This window comes from Anolis carolinensis, chromosome 2, assembly GCF_035594765.1.
Source record: "Anolis carolinensis isolate JA03-04 chromosome 2, rAnoCar3.1.pri, whole genome shotgun sequence".
NCBI classification, from domain to species: Eukaryota; Metazoa; Chordata; class Lepidosauria; order Squamata; family Dactyloidae; genus Anolis; species Anolis carolinensis.
In genome coordinates this window covers 116082119-116098893 of record NC_085842.1, presented here as the reverse complement: position 1 = coordinate 116098893, position 16775 = coordinate 116082119, and the positions used below count along the sequence as shown (strand labels likewise).

Genomic DNA, 16775 nt, shown 5'->3' with positions numbered 1-16775 from the left:
CAGCCTGTGAGTCACTAGAGCTCAACAGGGCCAGTTTGCCACACGCCTGCCTTCTGTTCCAAGCGCTGCTTAGCCCTTAAAGGAATGCCAGCCTGTCAGAAGAAGATATCTTAATATCAGAGGAGAGTCTTCACTGTTCATGTTGCAGCAGAACCCATGTTTCTCTTCCAGAAGTGAATTAAAAGTGGGCTTGGAGGAGGCTGCTCTGTGGGATGGGTGTGTCTGGATTTGGCTAATTGGCCTATGACTCCGGCGGGTGGGGAAGAGGGAGTGTGTGGACTGCTGCTGGCATAATAAAGATGTCACCATCGTTCACACCTCATTTATACACCACAGGCTACAAAATTATGTTGCTTCCTCTTCCTACTAATTCATGTTAGAGGCTACCTAAAAATAACACACTGGACCCACCCATGCTCATTCTGCAGTGTAAAAACATTTGTGAATGTCTCATTCTGCTGCATGGTAGAATGTGACCCCCCCCCCTTATTTTTTGCTGTTTTTTGTCTTAACTAGCCCAAATAGAGAGTTGATATGGAAGGGCCCAAAAACAGTGGGCCCCTTGGTATCTGCTGGGGTTTTGTTCCAGGAGCCCCAGTGGGTGCCCCCCCCCCCTCGATGGATTGTCACCTTGCCGTGGTGAGGGGGCTTGCGTGTTCCGATGAACCTGTGGGCACTGGAGTGATGCACTCCCAGGAGTGGCCGCAGGGGAGGTTCCAGACCAAGCACAATCCGAAGACCCAAAGACCTCAACGGCGGAGCAGGCGGAGGATAACATGGTACATGTTACAACGGCTGTGAAGGCGGAAGAAGGCTGCAACAGACTGAGAAGCCACTGTCGTTGTGTTAACCACACCACTGCTGGAACCTCACTCTGTGAAGACTGTGTGTTGACCGGCCGTGCACCGACCTCCACACATTAAAAAAAATCACGCACAGGCGTCTTCCAACAAAAATAAAAACAAACCTACAAAAGTCCCATGGCGATCAGCGAGTGGCGACGGGGGCAGGACTGTGAAATCTGGAAGCCCCTAGTCACAGACTGGCACATGGGCGGTGGATATGGACTCAGTCGTTCTACCTCAAGGACCGAGGCAGTTGAGTAGTCCGGCAGCTGTATCCATGACTGAGCAGCCCTTTTTAGGATCCGCTCTGCTCACCCCACACGGGGAAGGGGCTAGAAAAGGTGCCCTAAACATAGTCTGCCTCTCCTACCCTGACTGGACTGCCGCGTCCAGAGGGGTCACCACTCTGCGGCCAAAAAAGAAAAATGAACTTTGGAACATGGAACGTACGGACATTGTTAGATAACACTGACAGCGAGCGCCCCGAACGCAGGACTGCTCTCATTGCAAGAGAGCTGGGACGCTTCAAGATCGACATAGCAGCCCTTCAGGAGACCCGGAGAGCAGGAGAGGGGCAGCTGAAGGAAGAAAAGGGAGGCTACACCTTCTTCTGGAAGGGACTACCTGAAGAAGAGCGAAGAAGAATACACGGAGTTGGCTTTGCTATCAGAAACGACCTGGTGAAGCACCTGACTGAAGCACCCACTGGCATCAACGAACGACTTTCAACCCTCCGAATTAACCTTGCCAAAAACCAACAGGCAACCATCATATGCGCCTATGCACCAACTCTAGATGCTGACGAAGACATCAAGGAAAAATTTTACTGTCAGCTGGATACCATCCTATCGGAGATACCTAAGGAGGACAAAATCATCCTCCTGGGGGACTTTAACGCAAGAGTCGGAAGGGACTCTGACCTGTGGCCAGGGATCATAGGAAAAGACGGGGTCGGAAACAGCAACTCGAATGGCATCTTGCTTCTCACCAAATGCGGAGAGCACAACCTTGTCATCACCAACACGCTCTTCCGCCAGAAAAACAAGCTCAAGACATCATGGAAGCACCCTCGGTCAAAGCATTGGCACCTCCTGGACTATGTTATCACACGTGCCAGAGACCGCCGCGATGTGCTTCTCACAAGAGCCATGACAGGTACTGATGACTGCTGGACAGACCACAGGCTAATCCGATCCACGATGGCTATCAAGATCGTCCCCAAACGCAGACTCCAAGGAAGGAAAACAAGGCGAAAAATGAACACCCAAGCCCTTCAGGTGCCCTCCAAACGAGCCCTTCTCCAAACAACACTCAAAGATCATCTACCCACAGAACACCCCGAAAATGTTGAGGAACATTGGAACAAACTGAAGACCTCCATCATCACAGCCTGCGAAGAAAGCATTGGATACCTAACTAAGAAACATCAAGACTGGTTTGATGATAACGACAAAGAGATCCAACAGCTGATTGATAACAAAAGGAAAGCCTTCCAAACATGGCAGAGAGACACCAACTGTGCTGCCAAGAAAAAGATCTATGCCAGTGCAAAAGCCGAGGTCCAAAGAAGGACCAGAGAACTCAAGAACATCTGGTGGACAAAGAAGGCTGAAGAAATCCAACACCTTGCAGATACCCATGACGCTCAGGGATTTTTCAAAGCCACAAAGATCATTTATGGACCAAGAAACCATGGCATACAGCCCCTACGCTCATCAGATGGAACCAAAATTCTGAAGGACAAAACATCAATTGCACTACGTTGGAAAGAGCACTACCAGAACCTGCTGAATCGCAGCTCCAATGTGGCCGAAGAGACCCTCTCACAAATCCCGCAACAACAAACCAGGGATGAGCTTGCAGCACTGCCTAGTTTGGAAGAAGTCAGCAATGCCATCAGCCAACAAAAAAACAACAAAGCTAGCGGACCTGATGGGATTCCCGCTGAAATCTTCAAAGAGGGTGGACCTGAGCTGATGCAACAACTCCACCAGCTTATTGAAAAGGTGTGGATGACCGAGAAAATCCCAGCAGACTTCAAGGATGCCACCATCATCACCCTTTTCAAGAAAGGGGACAGAACAGACTGCGGGAACTATCGTGGTATCTCCCTTCTAACCTCCGCCGGGAAAATCCTCGCAAGAATCCTTGCAAACCGCCTTCTCCCTGTCTCAGAAGACACCCTCCCAGAATCCCAGAATGGCTTCCGCCCCTCCAGAGGAACAGTGGACATGATCTTCACTGCTCGACAGCTCCAAGAAAAATGCAGGGAACAAAACCAACCTCTGTACATGGCATTCATTGACCTTGCAAAGGCATTCGACACAGTGAATCGCAGCGCTCTCTGGACCATCCTCCAAAAAATCGGGTGCCCTGACAAATTTGTGAACATCCTGCGGCTCCTCCATGATGACATGATGGCAACAGTCTTGGACAGCAACGGCTCCCAAAGTGACCCATTTAAGGTTGAATCAGGTGTCAAGCAGGGATGTGTTATTGCCCCCACCTTATTTTCCATCTTCATCGCTATGATACTTCACCTTGTTGATGGGAAGCTTCCCACCGGAGTGGAAATCATCTATCGGACAGATGGCAAGCTATTTAACCTCAGCAGACTGAGAGCCAAAACCAAGGTCACCACAACATCTGTTATAGAACTCCAATATGCTGATGACAACGTAGTCTGTGCGCGTTCAGAAGAAGACCTACAAGCCACTCTAAACACCTTCGCAGAAGCATACGAGAAGCTCGGCCTCTCACTGAACATCGAGAAAACCAAAGTGCTCTTCCAACAGGCACCAGCTAATCCCTCTGCAAAGCCAGGAATACAGCTTAACGGTGCAACATTAGAAAATGTTGACCATTTCCGCTACCTTGGTAGCCACCTCTCCACAAAAGTCAACATCGACACTGAAATACAACACCGCCTGAGCTCTGCGAGTGCAGCATTTTTCCGTATGAAGCAGAGAGTGTTCGATGACCGGGACATCCGTAGAGAGACCAAGGTGCTTGTTTATAAAGCCATTGTCCTCCCAACCCTGCTCTATGCCTGCGAAACGTGGACTGTGTACAGACGTCACACCAAACTCCTGGAGCGTTTCCATCAGCGTTGTCTCAGGAAAATCCTGCAAATCTCTTGGGAAGACAGGCGGACAAATGTCAGCGTGCTTGAGGAAGCAAAGACCACCAGCATTGAAGCGATGCTCTTACGCCATCAACTCCGTTGGACTGGCCACGTTGTCCGAATGCCCGATCACCGTCTCCCAAAGCAGCTCCTCTACTCTGAACTCAAGAATGGGAAACGGAATGTTGGAGGGCAGGAAAAGAGATTTAAAGATGGGCTCAAAGCCAACCTTAAAAACTGTGGCATAGACACTGAGAACTGGGAAGCCCTGGCCCTTGAGCGCTCTAATTGGAGGTCAGCTGTGACCAGCAGTGCTGCGGAGTTTGAAGAGGCACGAACGGAGGGCTTAAGGGAGAAACGTGCCAAGAGGAAGGAGCGTCAAGCTAACCCCGACCGGGACCGCCTTCCACCTGGAAACCGATGTCCTCACTGCGGGAGAATATGCGGGTCAAGAATCGGTCTCTTCAGTCACCTAAGAACACACGCCCAAGATACCAAGGTTGGAAGACCATCGTCCTCGAACGTCGAGGGATCGCCTAAGTAAGTAAGTAAGTAAGTAAGTAAGTGGGTGCCAAAATCCTTGGATGCTCAGTTCTCATTATATATAATGACATAGTAAAATGGTGTGCCTTATATAGAATGGCAAAATTATTTTGCTTTTTGGAAAAAATTGTTTTGAATATTTTCAAACTGTATGGTGGAATCTATGGATATAAAATCAGTTGAGATGGAGAGCTGAATGTACCCTAAAAGTACCATATCTTATAAGCTAAGCAGGCTCAGCTCTAATCCAGGACTAGGATGGGAGGACACCCAACAAATATCACATGCTGTGGGGTGTATGCCAGAGGAAGGGTCTAGCGAAATCACCTTCCATGCCTAAGAAAACCACATGAAATTTATGATGCCACCATAAGTGGACAGAGGATTTGAATGTATGAACACACATACATACAGATACAATGTAGAAGAGAGATAATATTTGCTCTTAAAATATAAAAGAATCATTAAACACTCTTATGAGATTAAAAGCTCCATTTGTGTTGGAGAAGTATCTTACATTATAGTCAGCCCTCCACATTCAAGGGGGTTAGGGGCACAGGATCCCCATAGAAGTGGAAAAAAAACTGCAAATAAAAAAGCTATTTTTATCTGAAAGAACACCTCTTTAGGAATCTCTAGGTCCTCTTGCTTGATTCTATGGGCAACGTCCACTGAAAGCACTGCGGGGAGGCTTACAAATGCCTAGATGCGTGTTCTCTCTTGGAATATCTACGTTCTACAGAATGTCTCGCTGGTCAGCTTCTGGCAGAAGTTATGCCGAGGCCTAGAGATTCCTAGAGATAACATATTAATTAAATCTGTAAATAATCAAATCTGCAAAAGTCAGAGCCACAAATGTGGCGAGCTGATAGTATGGTAGGAAAAGGTTCCATCATGCATTTAAAATCATTGTTTGCCCAAAAAGGCCTTCAGTTCATGTGCTGGTATCTTATAGTCCTCCCTAACACATTTGCAGGCATGATAAGATGGAAGTAAACAAATATTGGGAACAATGTGGACCCTAGGAGTTCTTTGCTAGGAAAAATGACAGGACAGAGTACTGTACCATATTTATGATAAGTAGATGAGTTCACAAGGTAGTTATTGCAGACCATTCTAACCAGTGGCAGGCTGCTTCAGGTTCTCCCCAGATGTGTATCTGGTTAGGAAGGACTGACATTCCATGGCTGTAAACCATCCTTATGAGCAGTGCCTAGCAAGCAATTTCTCCTTAACCCTGTTTTATTCCTGGAGAGTGGGAAGGAACCCATTTGACTACTCAGTTTTACAGTTAGAATTGAGAGCGATACACTAGAATTTAATGCTTGCAAGGATCTTCTTAAGAAAGAAGAAAAATACGTGCAGATTTGTAATTATACATTTAAAAGTGTTCTGGGTTTTTTTCCCCTTCTTTTTTCCTTTTTTTAATTGTACTACACAAATTTAAATAAAAAGGAATTTAAAAAAAAAGAAAAGAAAGAAGGCTGCCCAGAGTGATGAGCTGAACTGAGCCTTCCCCACTGGCAGATCAGCAAATGAGCATGAACAGTAGTCTGCTGTTTGATGTGACAGACTGAGCATTGGCTTGCAAGCATTATGCTGTTCATTGCTGTGTGAACTTTCGACAGGTAGATAAATGCGCAGGAGCTGACTGGGATCAGAAGCTTGAAAGACTGAATGGGAGCAAAAGGAGCAGAAAAGAGGGGCCTTTAGACAAACTGTGTCCTATAAGATGCCCTTAGTGCAGTGTCTGAAACCCTTCCAAGCTCTCAGGCCCACAAATACAGATTTTTTTAAATAGAAATTCAGGCTATGATAGAGGAGTGATTTTTTTTTGCCTAACAGTGAGCCAGAAGTCACCCAAACCACCTGAAAATACAGCAATTTGCTTCCCATACCTTCCCAACCTCCCCTTCAAAAGACCCAACAGAAGAATATCAGTTAAAAGTCGGTCAAAATGATGGGCACGTCATTTCATGCAATCACACTGAAATGTACCTGTCCATTCTGTCTAGCGGAGGGAGATGAAAGGATGACACTCCTGTCTTAAGCCAATGTCACCTATGGGCTTGGCTGCAATGATTAGGGAGGAAGATTACTTGTTCTTATCATCAGACAGTTTTTAAAATAAATAAATAAATAATCTTTTTTTAAAAAACCCACGTGTTCTTATAATCTAGAAAATTATTTGAATTAACTATAGTTGTTCTTGTTATTAGTACTGCATTCTGCATGTGCAGTCAAAGCAGCATGCAATGCAATGTAAAAACAATAGACTGTAATCATTAGGGTGTGCAAGTACAGTAGAATCTCACTTATCCAACATTCGCTTATCCAATGTTCTGGATTATCCAACACATTTTTGTAGTCAATGTTTTCAATACATCATGATATTTTGGTGCTAAATTTGTAAATACAGTAATTACTACATAGCATTACTGAGTATTGAACTACTTTTTCTGTCAAATTTGTTGTATAATATGATGTTTTAGTGCTTTAAAAAATCATAACCTAATTTGATATTTAATAGGCTTTTCCTTAATCCCTCCTTATTATCCAACATATTTGCTTATCCAACATTCTGCCGGCCCGTTTATGTTGGATAAGTGAGACTCTACTGTACAACTAATAAATGTATGAAATAAGGCATATGAAATTGGACTTAATGAATTGGGCTGATATGTATCGTGATGATTTTCTATATAGTTTTTCCTTATCTTTTGCAGTATAGTGCTGACATTAACACCTTAATGCTATGTGAGAAGCCAAGTACCTTGAAAGCATACACATAGTAGATAAACATGGCTGCTTAATGTAATCATGTTTGTGTTCAAACATTTCATGATGCACTTCTACTTCTAGGAAATAAAATGTTGAGCCTGATCCTTTGCATATACATAGCCAATCATTTGTTCATTTATTTAAAATTGGCTTTCTTTTCTGGCCCTTTATTGTATACCCAGTTATAGTAATCTCCTGCAAATCCTCCCCCCTCCCCCCCATAACCATGTGATTTAGTCTTTTAGGCATAATAAAGAGTGGCATCACCAAAGCTGGTGTCACCCAGTGCAGTAACTCATGTTGTCACCTTCCACACACACTCCATAATAATGTTTTCATATTAAAGTTACTTATAAATCGTAATTCCCACATTTCAGTGAAAACAATAGTGTATGCTTGTAGCTCTTGCAGGCAAATCACATGAGTCAAGTGTCATTGTAACTGGGCAATAATGACAGCTCTGACCAGAGTACATGTGTATCAGAGGGTTCAAAAGGTAAATTATCCACCCCAAGTCCCTTCAGGGAGATGGAGGCAGGGTACAAGAATAAAGTTATCATCATCATCATCATCATCATCATCATCATCATCATCATATGGCTTTAGGCAATTAGGTATACAGTATATGTCAGCTGGGCTTACAGAAATGTTTTGTGGTTATAACTACAGGAATATTGTTATCAAAAATAATCAATAAATTTCCACTGAAATTCCATAGGATGACATCCATTCCGTTGACATCCAGCCTGCACTCCTTGCAGTCCCCTAGTGATGCAACTGATCAGAATTTTTTTAGTCTTTGAATTTCAGCCATTAGTTGGTGCTAGATGTAAAAGGCTCAAATGATAGAAGTCTTCAGTCTAAACTTTGTGTTTCTGATCATACAGCTAAGTTGTCACTTAGAGCTTTAATTCTAATGTCTTGCCTCTGTTTAGATTCCAGGAAACTTTCATGTTTCAACACACAGTGCCACGGCACAGCCTCAGAACCCTGACATGACACATGTCATCCACAAACTATCTTTTGGGGACCAGTTACAGGTGAGTCTTGGGAGGTACAGCTTAAGAGGGTGGAAGAGAAGCCATAGTTGCTAAAATAAACTTCACTGTTTTTTCCCAAGTGTATTTGCCAAAAAAGGCAGTCAAGTGGAAAGACTTGTCAGCCTGAAATATCATTTCAGTATCTCCTGTGTTAGGTGACAGTATTGGGCAAAGGTCTGCTTTGTTGCATATTTAATGTGATAATATGTGTGATAAGCATGTACGTACAAATGTGGATTGTAAGATGGGAATCCACTTCCATTTGCAAGCTTTATGACTTAGAATGAGCACATTTGTATGTGTCCTTTTCATCTGTTAAATACAGCTGCATGAACTAGGTTGTTATGAAATTAAGTGCAATTTGGAATGCTGGCTTACAGCAGAAAAGAAGCAGGAATGGATCAAGATGGAAACTAAACAGACTGCCTCATCTGGGAAACAATTGTGTCATTCAAGTACTGCATTCTTTTAAAAAAACACGCACATTGAAACATGTTGAAGAAAACAGAACCTGTTCATTTAAAGAATGAATCCTGTACTTTAGTTATTTTAAATTATTGAAAGCACTTGATTCAGTCAATGCAATTTGATTTCTGCTCATTCATATTTGCCTGTGTACGCTCACTGTAGTTTTCATGCTGTTTCCATATAGTTTGCATGGTGGCTGCTCACAACAAATGTGGGTGCTTTGATCATGTTGCATTCTATTGGCTGGTTGTAATAACTTTTCATAAGAATATGTAGTCTATATGAATTGCTAATCATAGAAATGTTTGGTAAAATTTATACCACTTTTTTGATTGTCTTTCCTTAAAAAACAGAGGTTTTAGGCAGATTATCTCTACCTATCATCTTCCTCTTTATTTTTCATGAGGGGGGGGATCTCTCTTCATTTCTTGCTGAGTTGCTTATGCTTGGCATGGAAATGTCAGCTGGGAGGAAAGAGAAGAAAAACACCCAACTCTTCTAGTGTACTGCTTATCAAGCATAACATACCAGTGTCTCTGGTCAAACTCTGCCAAGAATGTACTTACTTACTTTATTTTTAATCTGCCTTTCAGTATAGGGACTGAAGGTGGCTAGCAATAAATATGACACAATGCAAATTAAAACAATGTAAATGCACTGAAATGCAAAATTAAAAATAATCAATTTGTGTTATTAAAACTATTAAACATAAAAAATATCAAAATGCATTAAAATGCCACAACAGTGCCAAAATCCTAATTACATCACCCCAAAATCCTGTCTTTCATTAGTCCATAATTTCAGAGGAACATTTTCACTTGCCTACAAAAAGCAATCGAGACGAGGCCACCCTGGTCTTTCTTGGGAGAGAACTCCAGAATCTGGGAGCAGCCTCTGAACAGGCCCTCTTCTTGTTCTCACCAAACAAGCTTCAGAGGGTGGTGGGACAGAGAGAAGACAATTTCAAGATGATTGTTCTTAAAAGATATAAAAAGAGATGCAGTTCTCCAAAAAAACCAAAAAACAAAAACCTGGATCCAAGCTGTATAGGGCTTTATAAGTCAAAACCAGCACTTTTAGTTGTGTCTGGAAGTGGGTTGGCAAATAGTGGAATCATTGCAACAGGAGAGTTGTATGCTCCCTGTAGCCAGACCCAGTCAGCAGTCTGGCTGCTGTTCTTTGGGCCAACTGTAGTTCCTGAGCACATTTCAAAGTCAGTTCCACACAGAGTGCATTACAGTCATTCAGCCAGGATGTAACAAAGGCATGTACCACCATGGACAGATCCGATTTTTCTTAGAATGGGCACAGTAGGTGCACTAGCTTTATTTGTGCAAATACATCCCTGGTCACTGCTAATACCTGGGCTTTCAGGTTCGGAGCTGAATTCATGAGTATCTCCATTCGACCTGCAAACCTGAGTTTTCAGAGGGAGTGTATCACCCAGATCTGTATTTCGATTGACCAGGAGCACCTCTGTCTTGTTTGGATTAAATTTCAGTTTGTTTGCCATCATCCAGTTCATTACAGCTCCCAGGCACTAGTTTAGCACAGGAACAGCTTCCTTGGAATTAAGTGGAAAGGAAACCCAGTGGTTTAATGTAGATAGAAAACAGAATGGGAGAACAAGACTGAACCAGGGACCCCACAGGCCAGTGGTCAAGGAGCCAAAGAGGAATCCCCCAGCACCGCCTTCTAAGAATGCCCCTCCAAAAAGAACAGATCCACGGGAAAGCAGGACTATCCAGGCTGCATCCCAAGAGGCAACTCAGAAGAATACAATAGTTAAAAGCTGCTGTCTGAGAATTTAGAACTATTAAACAGTGAGCACCTTTGGTGTCTCTGGAGAATACCAGATTAGGAAAGGTTGTGGCTACTCTTTATTTATCCCGGCTCCTCTTTCGGAGAGCAAAGTAAAAAAGATTTCATTTGACATGTCTCCTCACTCAGGCCAGAACAGATTGAGGAAAGGCATGGGCCTGCCTACTGGTAGTAATGGGTGTAATCTGGAGAGCTGCATATTGTTACATAACTCTTGGTTTCTCTGTGCGGGTGGATCACTGTACTCCACCTTCTGTAACCTACTTTCAAAGGCTTCATGCAGTTGTAATACTTTTTTCTCCCCGCCTACTCACCATGCGTGCTAGCTATGCTTCTTACACCATAATCTCTGCATTTTTGGATCCTCCATATAGGTGTTTCATTATATTACATTACACTTAATCCTACCTCCAGAGAGGTATTAATATATTAGCATATTCATTATATTTTAACAACTATACATAATAGCATGAAAACATGCTAGCTGTGTGTTAATGGGAAGACTGTACCTCCTGGCCAGTAGAGTATCCAAACCGTAACATTTGGGGAGATGTATTGTGTTTCTTCAAAAACAAGATGAAAACTTCAAATGGAGACCTGGCAGTAACTGTTTCCAAATATTAATATGAATTTATTGGGTAGGTCTAATTTCAGAGCACACTTTAGTTTACAGATTTTCAACAAAGTATATCATTTAGCATGAAACTAAATTCAAAACAAGCAGAAAATGAGGACACCTTTCTGGATGGACAGACATTTCTGAGTGGAAATCACTGGAGGTGGCTGTGCACAGAAGGCAGTACACAAAGCCTCCATCAAGATATGCTCATTCTAGCAATCTTTACTGGGATCATCTAGAATTTAAGAATGCAGTCACCCTCCTCTGGATATGTTCCAGCTTGTCAATATCTATTTTGAACTATGGTGCCCAGAATTGGACACAGTATTCCAGGTGAGGCCTAACCAAAGCATAATAGAGAGGCACCATCACTTTCCTCGATCTAGACACTATACTCCTTTTGATGTAGCCTAAAATCAAATTGGCTTTTTAGCTGCTGCATCACATTGTTGGAGCATGTTCAACTTGTGGTCTAATAAGAGTCCAAGATATCTTTCACATTTACAGTTGTCAAGCCAGGTGTTACCAATCCTGACTCAACAACAGTACATGTAAAAGAGATCTTGAAATCTTAGTTCCATGAGAGATTTCATGATACATAGTAGTAATGTACAATATGACCATTAGACGTACAGTAGATTAGAAATAGTAAAACAGGCCCAGCTGTAATTACTGAACCAGCAGCATTATTGAAAAGCTTTCATGATTCAAGATTTGCAAGTCTGTTTTCTCCATGCCTCAAGAGTAAATGGTTAGTAGACAAGATCCCATTATATAATGTTCAGACACACCTGTGAAACAGATGTTGACCTGAATATGTTAACCTTCCAAATTGGTTTCAGAGAACACGCACTGCCTGTACACATCCTTAATCTGAACCTGCCCAAAGTTTCATGTCTGTATATCTACCCCTCCATTCCTGGTAATCACAGTTCCTTGTTTGTTTTCCTCCTTGAAATATTCTGACATAAAGAAATAACAGGCTACTCTACCCATCTTCTTGCAATGGTGATTTGCACCAAGACAGGCTCTTTGTCTGTCTGGCAAGTTGTTATTTGTTTCAACTGGCAGTGGCTCTCTAGTTTCTCACCATTTGCATCTCATCCATACTGGAGCCCCTGGTGGTGCAATGAGTTAAACCCTTGTGCCGGCAGGACTGCAGTGCGGTTTGAACCTGAGGAGAGCGGGTGAGCTCCCTCTGTCAGCTCCCTCTGTCCTCCATGTGGGGACATGAGAGAAGCCTCCCACAAGGATGGTAAATATCGAACATCCAGGCATCCCCTAGGAAACGTTCTTGCAGATGCCAATTCTCTCATACCAGAAGCAACTTGCAGTTTCTCAAGTCGCTCCTGACACACACACAAAATCTCATCCTTGTTTTTAAGCAGAGAAGTTTGGAACTGAGCCTGAGAATGTTGTCACGCAGGACTTGTGCTCTAATATTGAAATACGATTTTTCCCCTTTCATTTGGAATGGTGTAGCCCAACGTGGTCATACCCTTATAGCATGAATGGCTTCTCCAATGATGTCTGTGCTGGTTCATTGTGCAGTCTCAACATTGGATGAGTTAACCTGAGACAGTTAGGTTTCCTGAGAATCAGAAAAAGATAATTTTTGTTATTTTTTGACATGCTTGAAGATTTGAATCCTACACTGATTTGAATCTAATGCTGTCCTGAACAAACATTGCTTCATTGTGACAAATGTCATATTCCAGATATTGAGTTCAGCTTCATAGTGCAAGGTGGACTCCCTTAGCTTATAAAGCTGGGCTGTAAGTTACTTTTGATTATAAAGAAGAGGGAGCAGGCTTGTTTTTTGCTGCCTGCACTCGGAGAAATGGGTTCAAATTCCTCCTGAATATTAAGAACTTCCTGACTGTGAGAACTGTTCAACAGTGGGATTCTCTACCTTGAAGTGTGGTGGACAGGGCCGTAGCCAGAAAAAAAATTGGGAGGGGTTTTGAAAATTTCGGGGGGGGGGGGGGGTTGAACCCCTGACCCACCCCCCCCCCCACCCCGGGTTCAGGCCTGTCAATATCTGCTTGAGATAGTGCCTAGAGGGACTCTTAATGTTTTGAGTCTCATAGACTTGGTTAACCAGTTAAAATTCATGAGTAAACCAGGTTTTTTTTAACTTGAAAAATTGGGGGGGGGGGGGGGTTGAACCCCTAACACCCCACCCCACCCCCCGAGGCTACAGGCCTGGTGGTGGAAGTTCCTTCCTTAGAGGCTTTTAAACAGAGGCTGGATGGCCACCTGTCATGGGTGCTTTGATTGTGTTTTCCCAGCATAGCAGGAGGCTTGACTAGATAGCCGATGTGATATCTTCCAACTCTATTCTATGATTCTAGGACACTGGATTTCATTAAGGTTTTTTTAACGATTTTGTGTTAGTTTTTATACATTAACCATTCTAAACCTTCAGAAACAGGGTGAAAATGTAATTACCTGAAGGCCTGAAGTTGTGCTGAGAGGCTTGAGTGCAGTGTATTAATTTGTGAGAACTGTATAAATGTGGGACATTTGTTCTGGATCTTTTGACCCACATCGTGATTTTAATATTATTTTGTATATTGATTTTCTATGACTGTTTTTAATCATGTTGTAGTTTTATTGTTTGGTGATTTGTTTAATGTTTTTATTTGATTTGTATTGTCGTACCCGGGCATGGCCCCATGTAAGCCACCCCGAGTCCCTTCGGGGAGATGGGGCGGGATATAAGAATAAAATAATAATAATAATAATAATAATTATTATTATTATTATTATTATTATTATTATTCCGCAGTAAGGATGAATGGTATGTTAAAGTAACTTGTGAATTGCAGTGAGAACTGAACAGGTTCATTCCCTCACCTGCTCCCAGTTTCCATTTGCAATGTAAGAGCATTCAGTCTTCAAGCTGATTTGTCCTCGAAGCTTGAACATACAGATTTAAGTATGTTCTGTGTTCTTTCCCTTTCTAGGCCCAGAAGATCCGTGGATCTTTCAATGCACTGGAAGGGGCAGACAAGCTCAGCTCAAACCGTAAGTATCGTCTCTGACTGTTAGGGCCTTGTTCAGTATAGTTTTTAAAAATCCTTGGTTCAGGATACCCATAGGAACTAAAATTAACACTGTTAATAGGACAAATATTGCTAATAAGATAATGCATCGCCCTGAAAGCTACATAGGACAAAAGCAGTTAAAATTTGAATGGAAGACCACCAGGGATCTCCAAGTAGAGTTAGGAAATGGTTGCCAGAAACTCTGAAGATCTGCAGTCTGTCAGGGATAGCAATATTGAATCAGATGGATGAGTGGGCTGACTTTGCATAAGGCAATTTCCTGTATCCGAATATAACATTAGCCAAAGGGACTTGGCACATAACAATTGGCTTTGTCTTTTCCCTGGTGATAGAAGAGATCTGGTTCAAAAGGTACACAGTTTATAATTAAAATGATTAAAAAGTACAGAAGTGTCCTTATAAATGTGTTTCTTTTGGAGACTTCTAATAGAAAAGCAGCTCATATGTATTAGAAACTTATCAATGAACACTGAAAGGAACCATGGAGGGCAATGAGAAGCTTAACTGCAAGGGCTTTTATGTATTCTGTATCATTACCATAGACTATTCTGAGCCATTATCTTAATTCTGGGCATTTCTTTTCACTTATTGACTATTGTTAATTTAATTTAACTGGGGATGTAGCACCATTCTTATTTTAGTGCCACTATTCCCTTGTTGCGACAGAATATCTCCCTCTCTGCTCTCTGAAGATCTCTTTCAAAGGTCCCTTTATCCAGGAGATTATTGTAAGCAGTCCAGGAACCTACTGTCACAGGTTGCTGAACAAGTGGTAGTTCTACTCCAGGCTTGATCTTTCCCAGAAACATTTATTTGTTTATAATATTTCTGTGTCACTCCCAAGGTCTCCCAAGGCAACAAACACATGGAAACCAATTCAAACAATGCAAAGATAAAACATTTTAAAGCATGTTAGAATACTCTTTAAGAATTACTAAAAGATTCTAAAAGCAATCCTAGAATCCAGTTGTGAAACAGTCAAAACAGAAATTTCAAACATTAAATTCCCTGCAGAACAGCACTGTTTTGGATACCTGCTAGAGGCTTAAAAGAGATGAAGGGTCCTTCCAAACAGGCCCTATGTCCCAGGATCTGATCCCAGATTTTCTGCCTTAAACTGGATTCACACTGCCAGATAATCTGGGATAAACAGAAAACCTAGGTTCAGATCTGGGATATAGGGCCTGTCTAGAAGAGCCCGAAGTCAACCAAACTTCCTTTGGTGGGAGCTCCACAGTCAAAGTGCTGCTACAGAGAAAGCTCTGATATATCCACCCACCCACCTAACATACAACATACAACAAGACCTCCTTTGGGACATACAACAAGACCTCCTTTGAAGATCTCAAATTTCTTGTAGGCTCATTGGGAGGAGATGATCTTTTTGATACCTTGGTCCCAAGTCATTTAGAGTTTTTTAGAACAAACTGAAAGTCAGTGTAGTTCATGCAGGATCTCTGAAATGCACACCTGACACTATGGCATGAGCTTCTATGGCCAGACCTATCTTTCCTAAGAAGTGGTGCAGCTGGTGTACCAGCTGAAGCTTGACAAAGACATTGCAGAGAAACTGACTTTCAGAACTTACAAACTTGATCTTTTGGAGGGAGAATCACTCCATCCAGAACTAGCTATAATCCCAATCCTAGGGTGGTTTTTCTACTGACCAGCAGGACTGGACTTAAGCTTGGTCTATCCACTTACATCATCCTTTACTTCATCCATACAATGGTTTAGTACAACCACAACCTCCTTGGCATCAGTTATAAAAGATGAATACAACTGGATATAATCATGGAGATGGCACCAACATCCAGAGGGTCCAAATGACTTCTTTAAATAGCTTCATGTAAATGTAGAAAATTATATAGGACCATATTGATCCCTGTGGAACCCCATAGGTTGATGGCCAAAAGGTTAAACGATGTTGTCCAGGCATCATCTCTGGGAAGATTTAGCCAAGAAATACCAGAAACACTGGAAAACAATCCCCCCAGATCCCATATCAGACATATGATCCAGATAGATACCATGGTTGATGGTATCAAATGTATCTGAAAGACCCAGGAAGACCACAAAGAACTCACTTCTACTGTCTCATTCCCAGTGTAGGTCTTCCAACAAAGTGACCAAGATTGTTTCTGTCCCACAACCAGGTTTGAATCCAGATTTGAATGGGTTCAGTTAATGTGTTTCATCCAAGAAAGCCTGACACTATTTGCTCCAGGACCTTTCTTAGAAAAGGGGAATTAGAGACTAACTGATAGTTACCCAATGAGATGGGATGCAGTGAAGGGTTTTTTTTCCCCAACAAAGGCCTTACGATTGCTTCTTTTGGGGAAGTTATACATAACCCTCTATCTAGAAGCATTTACAGCCTTGGTCAGTCCTTTTTTGGCAGCTTTAATTAGCCAGGATGGACATGGATATAACAGAAAAGTAGTTAGCCTCACCTCTCCAAAC

At 42.5% G+C, this 16775-nt stretch overlaps 1 protein-coding gene across 4 annotated transcripts in view; it reads left to right on the top strand.

The window, feature by feature from the left end:
- ergic1 (endoplasmic reticulum-golgi intermediate compartment 1) overlaps nt 1-16775 on the top strand; it is a 110207-nt gene that overhangs the window by 78076 nt on the left and 15356 nt on the right. For all 4 annotated transcript variants that reach the window (XM_008104687.3, XM_008104686.3, XM_008104689.3 and 1 more), the window contains 2 exons: nt 8229-8333; nt 14211-14271. In XM_008104687.3, the coding sequence (XP_008102894.1) occupies nt 8229-8333; nt 14211-14271 (166 nt within the window). The remainder of the gene's footprint in view (nt 1-8228; nt 8334-14210; nt 14272-16775) is intronic.